At 36.4% G+C, this 15,244-nt stretch overlaps 1 protein-coding gene across 12 annotated transcripts in view; it reads left to right on the plus strand.

The window, feature by feature from the left end:
- The window catches only part of Khc-73 (Kinesin heavy chain 73), a 176,277-nt gene extending 164,636 nt beyond the window's left edge, over positions 1-11,641 (plus strand). For 7 of the 12 annotated variants that reach the window (XM_073083972.1, XM_073084022.1, XM_073084030.1 and 4 more), the window contains 10 exons: positions 493-507; positions 1,697-1,762; positions 3,222-3,355; positions 3,770-3,896; positions 4,257-4,703; positions 5,231-5,364; positions 5,999-6,128; positions 6,671-6,820; positions 7,375-7,527; positions 8,221-11,641. In XM_073083972.1, coding sequence (XP_072940073.1) covers positions 493-507; positions 1,697-1,762; positions 3,222-3,355; positions 3,770-3,896; positions 4,257-4,703; positions 5,231-5,364; positions 5,999-6,128; positions 6,671-6,820; positions 7,375-7,527; positions 8,221-8,303 — 1,439 coding nt within the window. In that variant the 3' untranslated portion in view covers positions 8,304-11,641. The remainder of the gene's footprint in view (positions 1-492; positions 508-1,696; positions 1,763-3,221; positions 3,356-3,769; positions 3,897-4,256; positions 4,704-5,230; positions 5,365-5,998; positions 6,129-6,670; positions 6,821-7,374; positions 7,528-8,220) is intronic. The other 5 variants (XM_073083989.1, XM_073084038.1, XM_073084059.1 and 2 more) reach the window with 2 other exon arrangements.
- Positions 11,642-15,244: the final 3,603 nt, after the last annotated feature.

A 15,244-nucleotide genomic window follows, 5' to 3' on the forward strand; every position in this document is an offset into this window, starting at 1 on the left:
GGCAACGTGGAGGGCGTCGAGAAACTCATACATGTTCTACCGGCGACTCATTTTCACTGAACTAATAAGATTGGCAAAATCTTCATAAAAATCTTCTCATGACAATACAACATTTACCTTTTCATGATTTCAATATGATTTACTTTTTCCACTCGCTTCGTGGCAATGCTATGCTCACTACACTCTCACCCCCTTCCAACCACTTCTTCTTGTCCCCCCATTTCTGTAAATTATGTTTAATTTTTAATTACGCTCTTTTTCGAAAACGGAACGAGTGAAACGAAACTTTTAGCTCGGTCTAATTTCGATAGGGGCTGACAAACTTATTCTGTGAAAAAATGCAATTCGAATGACTTCAGTCCCATCAAAACTGAGGTTTCCATTTGAATCGGCAATTCAGAGAATAAGGCCTCACACAAATTGCTAAATTTCAAACCCAGCTTAAACTAACGTTGTTTTTTTTTCTATATTTCGATCCCTCGCTACCTTCAGGCTCGTTCTTATCAGGTAAACAGAAGACAATAAATGGTAACTGACTCGGAATGGCAATTGTATGGCAAAATTTATTAGACGAATGCAACATTAATGTTGGAATTAAATACCTAGATGTGCTGTGATACTCTTACACAATTAATTAAGTTCTTGTTTTAGTGTATCGGTTACTGATTGGCTGTAAATTCTATTGAATCATTGACATGTAAAGTATTGGCTATTTATCAGTTGATGACTTCGTCATTCATCGTGAAGTAAGATCATTTTCAAAATTTTACCGCACCGGAAATGAAATTAGACCCTATAGCTGAGGCTGTTAGAGTGTAAAATGATTTGAGAGCTTCGAGCATCAAGCTAGCTTCTGTCGTTGTGTTTATATTCGTTTGTTTGCGTGTCTCTTTGATTTGCATGACGCCAGCATGATTTATTACTTCCATTTCCCCTTTCACTCGTTGAACTATATGCTAAAAACAATGAAACTATCTGCTTTCAGTTAGAAATAACTAGTTACGGACCGATCACTTGCTTATGAAACTTGTATGGTAAAAATTAATGATGATACAGCCAATATTCACAAGTGATTTTGTAAATGTATACACGTTTGTATGAACGTCAGATGTGGCTAAAAACTTAAAAGACAGTCTTGTTTCTGTGTACGTAGAATGTAAATGTAGCGTTAGAATAATAAGGTTGATGTAGGTATATGTGTGTTAGGTACAGTTGCATGATATGTAGCGAATTGCAACGTTCATAATGATGTATGGTGTTCTAACGTAATATGAATAAGTATGTGAATAGTTACATATTATATTGACGCATGGACTAGACATTGTGTATTTGAAATATGATAAATTATTATGATATACATTTGTTAATACACAATTAAATTATTGTTGAACATAATATCCTTTGTACATATCTAATTTAGTATTTTTCTCTTTGATTTAGCAAATAAAATTGGGCAACAAAAATGTGTACAATTAGAAACTAGATAGTAAATAGATACTAAGTAAATGTAATGTGTAACAGTTGTTTAGGGTCCACTTTGTGATGAATTAATTGTTTACAGATCTCCCATTTGTGTAATTAACCCTTTGAATGCGTTAGATAAATTTAGGCCAGTCGAGAACCTACTGTAGGATCTATCTGACGGCGGCAACCAAGAAGTGTGAAACTCATGTGGATATTAACGTTTCTATTGCAGCTCGGCCAACGTTCCTAAACTTGAATTTGAACCTCAACTCCCTGCGACTGCAGACGCCGAACAAGTGTACGTGATGACTTTTAGCTGTAGAATCACTAGATTGGCTTGTTTACAAAACTTTTGTTTAGTTTCGTCTTCATTCACGTTTGTTCAGCTCATTGATTTGGTTTTATTGTAAATCGATTAAGTGTCATGCGAGTGTATTCAATCTCTTGATATAATTGGTTTTATTAACACTTTATTATTTTATTTTATGAAGCTCTTTTTCTTCAATAACATTATCAAGAGAAAATACTGATACGATAAATAATTGGATACGATTTCAATCTTACGTAAGTTAAAAATCGAATAATCGTGTGACATGCGAATCGATTTTGATTCGAATTTAGGCGATTAATTATTTTCTTTTGTAAAATTGTTTCTCCGGTCACAAGAGACTCTCGTTTTGTTTTTATTTGCTCAGCTCGGTAGGAGTTGATTTATGATTCGAAAATGAATTGGCATGATGTTATTGCAAAAGCATGAAATTGGCGTATTGTGTTTAAAAGTGCAGATGTGTTATTGTTTAAATTGTCTCTATTTTTTGTATTATGTTTATTTTTATGAATCTCGAGCTCATGGGCACAAGCATACATTCAGAAATTCTTCGTTGATATGGTATTGCACTATTCGATTCTTCTTTTTCTTGAAGTATTATTATTTATATCTTTGCCATGCGGCACTACTTACTATAATTGCAATATTTTAAGTTTTGTCTTGATCTTCGTAGGGGTATGTTTGAGACATTGGTAATACAGTTATTTTAAGGCGATCCAGTAACTCCTTAATTTTTATTTTTAAGTTGTAATAATTAATAATTAATGCAATATTATAAGAGGATTACTTCGCGCTAACGTAGCTAATTTACGTAGTAATAGTTTATGTAACATTTTAATTTGCAATGTATATTTTGTTTATGGGACGGCTTCACTACGGTACAATAACTTAGGAAGTATGCAATTATGTACTTCTTTAACTTAATTTTTGTTTAAGTTCTACTGTATATTTTAGATCATTTTGTAAAAAGCTATAAGTACTGGTTTGTATATTTGGTTGGCTTTAAAAAATCGGCAAACAATTTATGTAACAAAGATGTTATCATTTTAGATTAGGCAAAATTACTGTACATTTACTCCATACGCGACGATGCATCAGCTGAGTCTTTGTATTATGCACTGAAACTTCGGTTTCGGATCGGTGTAATATCAGACTTGTTGGAGTTCTATTATAAAATTACTATTATTGGGTTTAATGGTGTAAGGATACATCGTTAGACCAAATGTATTTACTCCATAATGTACAGTACAAATATTCGAGACTGTCAACAAGAGAAGGTGTGACGATAATCACGCCGTTACATTCACACCTATTTAATATGCTCCATAAATTCCGTGACCTCGACATATAACACCTTTGTTACATATCGTGTAAACCACCATCCAATTCGGATATGTTATATAATAGTGTTGTGTGGTGTGTTTTGCAGCGTCCCCGGCGAGCGGCAAGCTGGGGCTGCGCATGACGACGCTGCACGAGGAGCCGGGCCGCCGCAACGACGACGACTCGCACTCCGAGCCCGAGAGCGCGCCCAGCGACGAGCTCACCACGCCGCGCTCGCAGGTAACGTTTAATACTGTATCTAGTAGGAGTAGGTATAGCCCCGACACGATTGACTACCATGAGGGGCAGTCGCCTCCACGGGGTCTCCTCGAGCATTACAATCATCCAGATGATGTCCATCCTGATTTGCCTAAGTCCCGCACTCTACTAACCATCGTGGGGATATAAAAATGATCACATTAGGAGATGGGTCAGAAAAATAAATAAATATTATTTTACACATCTAATTATGCAACTTGTAATATATAAATATTATCATGGAACTTAATTAATTCTTTTGCGGACTGTGGTATCGCCATTTCAATTTATTATTTTAATCGTTAGTTAGCGTTCCAATGAAATAAGACTGTAAGACCATTTTATTTTGTCTATGTAAAGAAATGCCAATTTTAATATTTCCCGTTCTTTTTTTAGCGTACACGTTCACGTGCTACATCGCGCGGCTTCCTTCCGACATCGAAGACACTGGATTCGCTTCACGAACTAGCCTGCGAGAGAGTTCCCAACAAGAACTCCCCCTCAATATCGTCCAGTGGATATGGTAAGCTTACACTATAAAACATTGGATCTCTCCTTCATAGATTGTTTGTCAATATTGAATAAACTTGCACACATACTTTTTGTATCATAGCTAAACGTAGCAGAATATTGAAAGTTTCACAATCATGTTAGATTCCGTTAATTATAATTATAAATACAAATTCAAATTGTTTGCTTAGTTTCCATTGTAATATAATATTAATGCATTAGCAACGCCAAATTTTGGTACATGTTCAAAATATGTATGTAGATTAATAAAATAATATAGCAATGCGCTGTGAAGTCATTAGGCTAGATTAGTCCAACTAGAGTCAACTTGTTATCATTCAGGTATAGGTAAGTCTCATTTGCATTGTTCTAGGTTCGCAAGCGGTTTCATCGACCAACCTCACCAACGACGACACACTGTCCATAAGGAGCATGTCGGTCGACGACACGCCTGACTTCGACAAGGCCTTGGACTACACTCAGCTCAGCCGGACCAAGAACTCCATGGCAGGGCTCAGGAACGAAATAACCGAACTGAGGAACGATATCACGGAGCTGAAGAACGAGATCGTTGAATCGAAGAACGAGTTGGAGGATACGTCGTTCGAGAAAGCTAAAACGCCCGTACTAACCCCGGGTTCCAGGAATCGCATCAACCCGTTCTTGAGGGATTGTGAGGATGCAGCGTTGCAGGGGGAAGGGCAGCTAGTGGACCCCCTCGGCGCGTTGCCAGTAGAGAGTCAGGTGTTGTCTAGTCAGCCGAGCAAGGCGGTGGAGACCGCTCAGGTCAACGGCGAAACTTCACACGATAACTCCTTCGGTAAGTACAATTTTTATGTTAATAATTCTAATGAAAAAATATTACTCATGAGTATGATTTCAGGAGCGTTAAATATTACTTATTAGGATTCAATATATTATTATACTACTGCTGAAAGTTTACAAGTATTTGTATCAGATTTGTCGCAACATTTTGGCCATTAATATTAGAGAGTAGTTTCATGTCACTTTCTTTTCGTACTTTTGCACTCTTTACATAAATTTACATGAACACGTGTATAGGCATGTTAATATAAGTCGTAATTATGTTGTTTCTTACTTACCAACACTTACACGGATTCAAAATATTACCCTATCAAATGATTTGGAGTGGACCTTTAATTGCTTATTATTTTTTATTATTACCTTTTAGTGTCATCTATGATGACAATGAACAAATTTTAATAAACCTACCTCATTGGAATCTACGAGGTTTATCCCCTTAAACATAAACGTAACCTAGACTGTTGCAAAGCAATAACTTGCTTAATCACTTCTTTTTAATGAAAAATATTATTCCGTCATCAGGTGAGGTGGAAGTAGAATCGGTGAGCTCTGAGCAATCGAGCCACGAGACGAGAAGTCGCGAGGCGTCCTCTGTGGGCGAGAGCGACTCGCCCGGTCCCGACCCTGTCGTCAACACGCAACTGCCCGCTGGAAAGGTAAATATTGTTTCGTAATATTATATTTTTGAACATTTTAAGTCTGTCTGGCATAAAGGCAGACTTTATTGACAAAACTAATAGAGTAATCTTCTTTTTGGAATACTTGGACATTGTTTTTATTTGTAATTATGGACAAACTTCTAATGGTATTAGCAATCGCGCCTAGGGATTTTTATACGTAAGGCGACTCTTCTCGGTTTTGGTTCTTAGGAATAGCAACTTGTTAGTATGCGTCACATTGTCTCCTTATTTATATATCGAGACAATTTCCAACGCTAATAATGGCTTAACTTTAGCTTCTTTGCTACTTTAATCATATTGAAATTAATTGTAATCTTCTGCCCACATACCTTGAAAAACTTAAATTTTATTTTTCTCAAAAAATACATAACAGCAATTTGATAGTCTTTGATTTAGAATTGTTCCACATCGTACTCTATTGATCCGTATTATATTTCAGATATAAAGTTGTCCAAATCCTGTTTGGCTCACCTTAAAAAATCCTATCCGAATAAGGTTTATAAAATAAGAAATATGCTCTAATACATAACTTATATTCGAGATTTATATCGTTAATATTTTAATGTTTGGAGACATAAATAGCAACGCTTAACCGTGTGCCGTCCGGCAGGTGGTGCGTCGTCGCGCGGGCGGCGGCGCGCGCTCGCGGGCGTCGCAGCCGGCGCCGCGGCCGCGCTCCGCCGTGGAGCCGCTGCCGCTGCGCGACACGCCCGCCTCCTCCACGGAGCGCATCGGGGAAGGTAGTATACTCGGCAGTTTATATTTCAGCATTCAAACATTACAAAAAAATATTGATCGAAAATACACAATACATACAGCATATGGTAGCTGTTTAGGTAATTTCAGTTATTAAACTGAATTGCAACTACTTATGCCCACCTTCAAAACAGGTGAAAAGTACTTATCACTTTTAAGTGCAGTAAATATTGAAAAAGAATATTCTTTTAAGTTCAGTAGCAAATGTGTTATTTTCATTTACCAGACACTTTATAATTAATGTCATCATGAGTACATCAAAGGAGTAAATAACTGATGATTATAAATAAATAATTTATAACCATTCTTATAAATGTAACATCAATCAAGTTGAACCATATTCTATTACTAATTATAACACTATATCTTTAGCTATGTGACTTAATATTAAGCAATGTAAAATGATGCTAGTAAAATAATATTAGAAGTTACTTAACTTAACGTTTTATATACATAATGGATACAGGAACTACATAAGGGTTAATTTATAAAATATAAGTAATCAGTGTGATATTCCACGTTCTAGCGGAGGACTGGTCGTCGTTGCCGGAGTGGATGTGCGTGGGCGAGAGCGTGCAGCTGCGGCTGAGCAGCAGCACGGGCGTGGTGGCGTACGTCGGCCCCGCGCACTTCGCGCACGGGCTCTGGGTCGGCGTCGAGCTCGACGCGCCCACAGGTAACGCGCATTTTCAGTTCAACCTATTGCGATGGAACGCGAAATAAACATATTTTTTGTGATCGTAAATAGTGTGCTAAGAAAATGTTTATGTAATGTCGTTACATTAACGTATCTATTTGCCTGAATAACGAGACAATATAAAACACATCACGTGATCACGACTGTTTGAACAAGATTCACATGTACGAATCTTGTTCAAACAGTCGTGATCTCGGTTTTATGAAAAATGCAATATTATAAAAATAAAAGATTAACTAATAAATCGTGCAAATTGAGTATGTGACATCCATATTTCTTTAACATTTATTATTTTTTTATGCCGCCCGTTATCAACAATTAATATATTCAGATTTTATCTACCAACGATCGAAATATAACAATTTTTAGAAAGCAGCAATTTTCAAATTATTAACTTTGGCAGGCAAATTACGTGAATATACGTGAATTACGTCAATATACTCAGATATAATATATCCATATGGTATACATATTTTAGTTATAATAAAGATTGTGTTTAAACTGTGTATATAACAAGTTGATTGGTCCTGCAGGCAAGAACGACGGCTCAGTGGGCGGCACGCGGTACTTCGCGTGTCGCGCGCGGCACGGCATCTTCGTGCGGCCCGACAAGCTGGCGCACGACCGCCGCGGCCGCAGCGCGCGCGCCTTCCGCGAGGCCGACCTCAAGCGCGCGCACAGCAAGGGTACGATGCGACAGACCACTATACTTACTGCTACGTTTGTGTAACATTTAGATACTCGCTAATACCTTAAGGTGGTAGAATCTTCTGTGGTTCGACTCCGGTGACACCATCGCCACATCTATTTCTGCCTGGTACCAGCAGTATTTCGTATTTTTCCGAGGTGTTTCAACTTAGTCCTCAAGCGTAGCGACGCATCTGTGGCTGACCTCAAGTAGGAATATCTAATCCTTTCTGGCGTTAATTACAAATGTCCATGAGGCGGAAGTAACCACTTATTTTCAGGATATAAAAAAAAACTCGTCGAGTAACTCTCCAAACTATAATAATAATAAAATATGAGAACGCATATAATCTTTTAATTCGTGCTGAACATGCTACTCCCTGCTGAGAATGGATGAGCACAGCGTCTGTACTCTTCGAGTATCTTTTACGCACCGTGTAGATCTATCTATGGAATGTTGAGAATGAATTGCTACCAAATATTCTATAACATTACCACTAATCGTAATCTTGTGTCTACAAGCCTACGTTTTCTTTGGTAAGAATAAGTATTAATTTAAATATCACATTGAACATAACAGAAAGCATTAAAATTTATTAACACCAGTATTAATAGTAGTATTAACAGTATTTGTAGTAGTAGTTAGCGGTATGAAGTATTGATTCCTTCAAATGTAAATGTTTTGTCAACAGGAGAAGGCCTACACAATTTACACAGATCGAGGAGTCGCGGCGACAGCATAAACGCCGTCGGCACCAAAACTAGGAGCAAATAAACCGCCGCGAGCGCGGTGCAGCCGCTACGTTCCCTCCGCGGACTACTTCGGACCGAATTTATATACTAACGTCCACAACCCCATATCTTCAGTCCGACCCCATTATGTTGCAGTCCTGTAACGCGTTTGGTGCTTTTAACCTCTAGACGTTCTTAAGTTCGCCCACACGGTGATGTTATGTCGATATGTCACGTTTTAGTCGTTTCGAGGTATCTATCGGCGAACGACTCCAGTCGTTCCGGAAGCCGGGACCGTCTCGCGGTTGTTGATTCGCTCAATAAGCCGTGGCAGAGGAATCTCGCCAGCTTCCACGTTCGAGCATGTCGTCTTCAGACATGAATACACGAATGGGGAGGGCGGCCTACAACTTTGTGTAGATGGCGCCAGCGTAGTATATTTCAATCGGTCTATGTATATTGACACATTAACATTACGTGTTAAAGCTTGAATAGAGTGACAAAAACAGTAATAGCGCCACCTACTGGCAGAAATTAGTTGCCGCCTTCCCCATTGGTTCCTTTTTGCGTTTGCAATTTATTATTAATTTCATTTATTTGAATTTGTAAATAGATTTCGAAATTTCGATTACGTATTATGTGATTTATTATTATAATAATTTTGTTGTTTTATCAGTTCCGATGTAAATATGTGAATCTTTGCGTGTGTATTATTATTGATAATAATTTAATGTTTTAGTAACCAATGAATTGTTTGTGATCGGTGATAAGTATCGGTGGATTATTTGTATAGAGTTTTTTACTGTATAGTTTGTGGTGTAGACGTTATGATAAATTATTTATGTATTGTCTAATTTCATTGACTATGCTTATTATACTTAAATAAATAAATAATTGTATTTGTGATGTGGAATGTGATGTTCTATTGTGCAATGGCAGCTCTCCACTTCTTGAATATTTTGGACTCCTCGGATCGGGCTTCTTTATGACCAATTTTTCAAACCTTTTGACGTATTGACCTATACTTTAATAAAACATTTCTATTTCTAACTTATTCCTGTCAACATTCTCACTTCTTTTAAAGAAAAAGTTCCTATGAGCATTTCGAGTTTCTAAAATTATTCCAAGTTTTACTCTCTCGACTTTCGTAGTGTCGATGGATGGAGCGGTTACGGCTCTAATCTCTCAATTTGCATTTAGATTTTGCCTTCAATTGCTCAGTACCATTGTGTCCAAGGACATGGTTGCCAGATTATATTGTGATAGTGTCTTGCCATGCGACGAAGGAGCGTTGTTTATTTTGAATTTAAAAATGTATTTTTATTGCGTCCCTTTCGTCCTTTCGCCCTTCGAATTGAAATTTAGTACTCAAATTAGTACGAAATCGTCCAATATCACATCTTCGTCCTTGTAAAAGACTTGTACTTAGTACACCAACCACTCGCGACGGACAGAATGAATACCCAACAATACTGTCGTTTTGTTGTACAGCGCAAGTGACGGGCGACGCGGCGTTTTACAAGCGTTTTGTCGGTAAATTAAGATTATAATATATAAATGTATCACATTTGAGAATCATGTACTCATATATTCCTACTAGTTATTTCTGCTTCATCGGGCAGTATCCCGTGCGGTCACGGCCAGTAACATCCGGCGTGGGCCTCCAGCTCGTTGCACGTCAACGTGACCGTTCGTGATGCTGCTATCTTTTTTAGAGCTTGCCCGTCACTTGTGCCTCGGACTTATATATCTATTAGGTTGTGTAGGTAAATTTCGACAAGTAATGTAAAATAATAATAATAAATGTTTGTAGACGTGTTTCGACGCGCTGTATATTACATTAAAAAGTCATTTATAAAGCAAATTGTCCTCAAATTATTATCTCCATCCACTTTCGAACAATAAATCTGTGAATCTGTAAATTTATTAGTGACAAGTCCTCTTCATGTTAGTGTGAGAAATGTACGGTAGCTATTTCGAGTATCGCCTGGATTGGGTAAAATTAATAATATCAGATTATTATAATATATTATAGCAGTGTAGTGCGCGTGTAACCACTATTGTATTAGGAGATGTCCACGTTCGGCCGCCGGCAGCGGCCTAGTCTATAACTCACCTAATGTATATTCCATCCTCTTAGTCAAGTAATATCGATAAGTACACTTAAATGAGTACACAAATAGAAGTAAATCGCCTCCTTATTACTAGTGTTTGTAAGGATTTCACTTTCAGCGTTCATCATAGCCCGCCACTTGCCTCCATTCCTTAACACGATGATGTATATTTGCATTTATATGTAAGCCATTTATATGATAATTACAAAAAATAACGAAAAATATTCAACAATCGTTTCAAAGTATGCACTCGAGAATTTATTGCCAATTCGTAGCTGATAATTTGTAAGCCTTGACTGACGTCATGTCACACGTAAGTAACTATCACGGTTCACGAGTATCGTAATGCTTATTAGACTGTCGTACTTAATACATTCCATTTTTCCATATGTTTATCGTTCAGATTTTCAGTAGTAGTATTTTAATATCATAAGTTAGATTTTTATAGACGGATGCGACTTGATGATTTTTGCATTTGTGACTTAATTATTGTGTAGAACAGTGCGTAAGAATCGGGCCTCGACTAGGACAGCTCAATGTGTAGTCGACGTAAACGAAATATAAATGGATAATTGAATTTAAAGTGTTTTCAAATATAGTAGGATGTGTCTTTGAAACTCTCGATGTGCTTTTGTCCAGTAGTTGTTGGTAGAAGCCGGGCAAAGAACTATCGGTAGGAGCTGGCGAGCCGAGCACTAGGGCTCCTAGGGTTAGGCTATAGTGACCTTAAAATCAGCGTCTCTAGGTCGTAATTTAATTTTTAGAAATTAAGCTGACCATGTGCTGTGCTTTTGTTTTAAACGATAGTTTATAGGTAAATGAAATTATTTGTTTTATACTATTTTATTATTATTATTATTATTGTAATCTTGTAGCGTTCTTTGTATTTATTGCAGTCAATCAATGGAAATAAGAGCTTTTAAAATGTTACGATTATTTTTATGATTTTGTGTAATTGTGATGCATGTTTCATTTTAGCATAGACAAGGTTGCATAGATTGTGTTGCCAGTTGTAAGAATTGTGTAATATAACTATAGATCACAAATGAAATGTAATTCTATTTCTTTTAATGTGATAAGCGGTCGTAGCATAGACGGCTACTTGGTAGCATAGATGGTTGCATCTTCATTATTGTAAACATTAAATAAATAAAGAGATTTTAATATTTAAATACAAGAATAGTTCACTTCTAGTGGAAATATTTTTGCCAAGTAGCAAATTTGAGTCAACCATCGCTGTCATTATCAATAAATGTATTATAAAATATTGTTTTGTTTTCTTTCATTTTATTCCCGATTTTAGACGACTTGGTGCATGTAATAGTAAAAGTATAAAGTATTTAACATGAGTAGATCTAGAGTAATAGGTACAAAATAGCAATTCATAAATACTAGACGTATATAATACATACCTGTAATCTAATTAATTGATTTGCCTCAATAACTGAAGGGTTATGGCTAATAGCATAACAAAATCGAAAGATGAATAGTCTAAGATCTGACCTGTACCTATACGATATATATTTGCATTAGTTTAAAAACATGCTTAATATGTTTTAACAGGCAAATTGTGATATTATTTTTAAAGAGCTTGTTTATAATATGTTAGTGTTCGCGGTGCGTTGCAGCGGCGGTGCTGCGTCGGAGCGTTGTCGCTTCGGCGTTTTACATGAAAATATTTATATGGCCCCACACACACACCGAACTGACACGGATCAGACAGGAGTGTACACAATGCGACACTCAGTACTTTTTTCCGATCTATTTTTATTAATAGATTTTATAACCATATGACGCTGCGGCGTAACTACGTTGCGGCGCCGCACAGCGCCGTGTGCCGTGTCAGGGTGGAATAATACAATAACTATCATTCAGAAACGCGAAAATTATAAATAGTATACATAATTTTATGTACCTATAGATATATAATGTACGTACTATTTAGGTATCGTACGTACATATTACGTACGATATTATAGCAGAATTAGTTGTTTAACTGTTACGGAACTACTGTAATACCTGTCTATTTCCTATAGAATTCGGGGCGGCAGAATAGATTTTCCATTGCGATATTATGTACTGAGTTCATAGCACTTATATTACGAACCCAAGCTTAAGGAAATATCGGTTTTATGCCATCTAACCAATCAGGACATTTTACTTCATTACTGAATTACATGCCTAGAATAGATTATAATAATAAGTAGTAACCTTGGAGTTGGAATATGTTAATATATAAGGATTGGATATTGATGTTTTAATTATTATTAATTGTGATCATTACTATATGAATGAAATTATAGATAAAGGCTTTGTTTTAATTAGCAGCAATTAAATACGCGAACATTTTTGTCGCGTAGTGTTTAATATTGCTAACTTTAAAAAATATGTTTTAACGTAACGGTTTTAACGTAATTGCGATTGTACCCCAATCTCAACTATTTGAGGTTTGAGGTTTGAGATATCTTTATTCTCATAAAAATATACATTCTCTTACATGAGAATTTCTTTTTAAATATTTTTATTAAGTTTTAACAAATGTGTAATACTAAACGGCCTTGGCTGTAATATGTCTGTATTTTTGTAATTATCACTGTCACAATTAATAGAAAAAAAGAAACAATAAATCAATTGGCGGGAAATAAAATTCTATAAATAATTATAAAGTCGTACTTAATTTGTAATCAATTTAATTAATTAACGATAGTTTCAAAACGTGCATAAGCTACCAATTTTGATATTTTAATGTGATCGAAACGTTATTTGTACAAAATATAAAAGTACCTACCTGTAGGCATGATAATAGTTATGTAAGTACCTAATCTATGGTAAGTACATACATATCTCTATTTTATGTTCATAAATTACATAAATAAATTTTATTTGCTGACATAACTGAGAACTTCTGAGGCATTTGAATAAATATCGATATTCAGTAAAATTGTAAGTTATATAACCCACCATGGTACCAGGTTAAACTGAATCATAAATTTATGATTAAGTCCAAGTGTGAAGGATGAAGCGTTTTGAAATGTTGAATTATTGGATGCAGTTGGAGTTCTGATAATTGTTAGGTACAATTTCCGTCGTAATTAAGTAATAGGGACTATTTGAATTCGTAAATTAGTGATTGTCTTTCTAAAGGAGCTGTTCAGTTTGCGATGAATTCGCGGTGAAACGTAAAACCCAAACATAACAAATTAAAAAACTAAACGTGTTTGTTTCCGCTTGTAACCTGCTGGATGTTCCAATAATTTTCTAAGGACAAACAGTTTCGACTCCACAAATTATGTATAACGCTATATTTCTTGAGTGTATCACAATAAAAGAAACATTTAGAGGAAGATGATATATTTTCATAAATATTTTATAACAATGACGATTATGACAATTCATACGCCGTACGCCGCACCGCGCCTCACCGCACCACAGATTAAAAATCATTCTGCCACAGTCGGCCATCCGACTACAATTGCGCCGCAATTGACGCCTCACCTCACCTCACCTCATCTCATCTCACCTCACCTCTGTTACTACTTCTCAACTCTTTGCTCTGGTAATAGTTCCCTCCATTTCCATATGATAGATCTACTTCCGATGAATTGCATATTTTCAAATAGCCTTTGCCCACGCAAATTCTCTACCCAGTGTGCATAGGTTGGTACCTATGGATGGAGTGGTCTCCATCTCTAAGATGATATATTTTCATTAATATTTTATAACAATGACGATTATGACAATTCATACGCCGTACGCCGCACCGCGCCTCACCGCACCACAGATTAAAATCATTCTGCCACATATGGTTTAGATTTAAACGAACCCTTCCTTGACATCGAAAAATAAAATTGCATCCCAAACAATTGCAACCCAAATTTAACATTTTAATGGACTACAATGATGGGTATCATTGTAGTCCGTTATGTTAGAATCCATCGACGCCCTACAGGGTGTGCCAAACAATGAGACGTAGGTACATGGATATAGTCCGCGGAAAAATTGCTAGTCCGCTCTGAATATAGAAATGAATCGCGTCGCCGTATGGCTACTGCTCGCAACAACTTCAGAGCGAAATAGCAGTTTGGCGCGGACTATACTACCCTCCGTAGTCGGGTAAAAATATCTAGCATTTCTAACTTGCCATCACATAAATATAAATGCAACGGTAATAAAGATTATTTGACTATTGCATAACAAACTCTAAAAAAAATGTCCAGCCGTGTATAACTTGCGACCGCGGTGGAAAGTAGCGACAGTTGACCTTATTCGCGACGTCGCGAGTGTCATCTCGCCGGCGCACGGGGCGGCGCGCCGCGCGCCTGGCACGCGGACCTCTGCCATTGTGCGTACCGTCAACATGCGTTGTTTGTTCCACTAGGCGGTGCTCCTGGCTTTGCCGAATTAAGTTTTAATTCGAGGCCATGTAATTTAAGGCTATATTTTTATATGTATAATTTTATTCGAATATGTACTACGAAATGTTCCAATGTTTTTTGTTTTAACAAAAACTATTGAATAATGTTGTATTTCATATGTAGGTTACTATACTCTTTGCTATTTTGTTCGCTGTGCATTTCTAATTTTAAGTACCTGTATGGTATCAGTGAAATGTAAACTATGATAATATAGATTTTTAAAGAAAATATAATAAAAACAAATTAAATTTCCTATTACCCTAATCCTTATTTTTTAGATCGTTTGAATTACGCTATTGAAATGTTTTGGGGTACCTGTTATACCTCCAGTAATATAATTTTATTTCGATGACCGTTTTTATAGTTAAATTCAAAAAATATATCCAAAGTAAGGATAATTTTTCCTGTACTGATTTTGTTGACTGTACTTCATAATCTATTTTTGTAAGCAAAGT

Source organism: Epargyreus clarus, unplaced genomic scaffold (assembly GCF_041222505.1).
Source record: "Epargyreus clarus isolate Ecla_fem2 unplaced genomic scaffold, WU_Ecla_fem_2.2 ptg000003l, whole genome shotgun sequence".
In the NCBI taxonomy this organism is placed as follows: Eukaryota; Metazoa; Arthropoda; class Insecta; order Lepidoptera; family Hesperiidae; genus Epargyreus; species Epargyreus clarus.